The sequence below is a fragment of the Myotis myotis genome, unplaced genomic scaffold (assembly GCF_014108235.1).
Source record: "Myotis myotis isolate mMyoMyo1 unplaced genomic scaffold, mMyoMyo1.p scaffold_m19_p_1, whole genome shotgun sequence".
Classification (NCBI taxonomy): Eukaryota; Metazoa; Chordata; class Mammalia; order Chiroptera; family Vespertilionidae; genus Myotis; species Myotis myotis.
Genome location: NW_023416313.1, coordinates 8,647,380 through 8,649,490, shown reverse-complemented (window position 1 = coordinate 8,649,490; position 2,111 = coordinate 8,647,380). Strand labels below are relative to the sequence as shown.

Sequence of the window (2,111 nt, the reverse complement as noted above, 5' to 3'; positions counted from 1 at the left end):
ATGTTATGCTAAGTGAAAGAAGCCAGTCATAAAAGACCAGATATTATGACTGCATTTATGTGAAATGCCCGCCCCCCCCCTCCCCGCCCCCGCCCATAGGCATATCCCTGGTGGCATAACCATACAGAAATCAGATTAGTGACTGCCTGGGGCTAGGGCGGGAGGAAAGGGAGGGGGCACTGGGAAAGGGAGGCAACTGTTAAGGGTTATGGGTTTAAAGTCCTACAATTGGCTCCTCTCTGAGGGGGCGTGGCTAGGCCCTGGGGGCGTGGCTGGACTCTTGGGCGGGAGGAGCCAGCTTAAAGCCTGGCTGAGGCACAGCGGCCCACACTGCGGTGGCTGTTACCTGCGGAGGCATGGAGGAGTGCGCTTGCCTCTGCAGCGTGGGCTCTTCACGGGGATGTCGGTGTCCTCAGAAGCGCCAGCGCCCAGCTGAGATGGCAGCGGCCGACAGCAAGCTGGCCCCAGCAAAAAAGCACATCGAGGGGGATGTGGCAGCGCGGTGCTGTGCGGGGAGTGGAGGAATTGCGAGCCCCATGCCGGCCCCGCACTGCTCGCTGCAGGACCTGCCGGTGGAGATGCTGGTGGAGATCTTCACCTGGGTTCCCGGCACCCACCTGCCCAGCCTGGCCCAGACCTGCACCAAATTCCACCACATCCTGCACATCGACAGCATCTGGAGACGGCGCTGCCAGGAGGAGTTTGGCATTCGTGAAAATTTGCAGAACCTGGAGATGATCGGTATGTCTTATCGGGAAGTCTATGCGAAGCTGTTCCCATACAGAAACATTTTGGGATTGTGGCAGCTAGATAATGAGTACTATAGAACACTAGTGAATGTCGTGGTGGACGGCTTATGCATTACTGGTTGGAAATACAGGCCTTCCCTTCACACCCACGTGGGTGGCCCAATACGTTTCCAGCCCTCGTTCAGAATTCGCCTGACGGAGAGGAAATCAGCCGCGGTGGAGTGCATGGAGGGCCTAGACAGCAGGCCCCACAAGCGCCACGTGCAGATTCAGAAGGACAGGTTCACCACCCGGTGCAAGAACACCGACCACGGAACGGATTTACCCACGTGGCTTAGGGAAGAAGGGGGGCTGGTGCTGGAGGACAGACAGCAGTATAACTGGCTGACCTACCGCCGCCTCTATCTCCCGCCGAGCCACCCGGACGACCTCATCAGGCCTGGCCTCTTCCAATACTACTACGATTCCTTCGGCCTAAAGATTGCCATGCTCAGCTTCCATGGGAAGTATGCCAGGGTCACCAAGATCACGGGAATCTCCAAGAAGACGTTAGAGATCCACCTCATGCGCCGCATCCAGCTGCCAGATGGCGAGATCTTCTGCAACTTCAAAGAGCTCTCCCGTGTGGTCCAGGAGATTGACAAGCAGGTGATCCGGGAGCAGCAGCAGCAGCAGCAAGAAGACGGGACTGAGGAAAGCGAGGGCCATGGCTGGCAGAGCCCTGCCCAGCCCAGCGCCGGGGAGTCTGGGGCTGCAGCTTCGGAGGAGCAGCCTGTCCCGTTTGTTCTGCCTGTGGGCGTGCGCTCCAGTGACCAGAACTACCCCGGAACCTGCAGGATGTGTTTCTATGGCGTGGACACTATTACCTTACCTGGCTTAGCCTACCACGGGCGCTTCCCTGGAGTCTTCATCCTGTTTGATGAGAACCACTTCGGGTTCATCTGGCTGGAGGCGAAATACTTCTTCCTGTGCGGCAGAGTACAGAACACCTTCCAGAATGTGGAGGCACCATCCCCGCAGGCTTTCCTGGAGATGCTCAAGAACATTCAGTCCATGCCCTAACCGGTTTGGCTCAGTGGATAGAGCATCGGCCTGCGGACTGCAAGGTCCCAGGTTCGATTCTGGTCAAGGGCATGTACCTTGGTTTTGGGCACATCCCCAGTAGGGGGTGTGCAGGAGGCAGCTGATCGATGTTTCTCTCTCATTGATGTTTCTAACTCTCTATCTCTCTCCCTTCCTCTCTGTAAAAAGTAAATAAAATATATTTTAAAAAATCAATTGTATAAAAATAAAATAAAAGACATTCATGAGAATGTTTAAAAATTGGACCCCTCGTACATTGCTGGTGGAAATGTAACATAG

At 55.6% G+C, this 2,111-nt stretch overlaps 1 protein-coding gene across 1 annotated transcript; it reads left to right on the top strand.

Moving 5' to 3' along the window:
- Positions 1 to 356: 356 nt before the first annotated feature.
- Positions 357 to 1,811, top strand: LOC118660527 (F-box only protein 31-like). The gene has a single exon (XM_036318072.1). The coding sequence runs from the start codon at positions 357 to 359 to the stop codon at positions 1,809 to 1,811; it is 1,455 nt and encodes a 484-aa protein (XP_036173965.1).
- The last annotated feature ends 300 nt before the right edge of the window (positions 1,812 to 2,111 follow it).

Bases quoted from the DNA above. Each gene is read 5' to 3' on its own strand.
- LOC118660527 (XM_036318072.1), top strand. From the start codon at position 357: ATGGAGGAGTGCGCTTGCCTCTGCAGCGTGGGCTCTTCACGGGGATGT.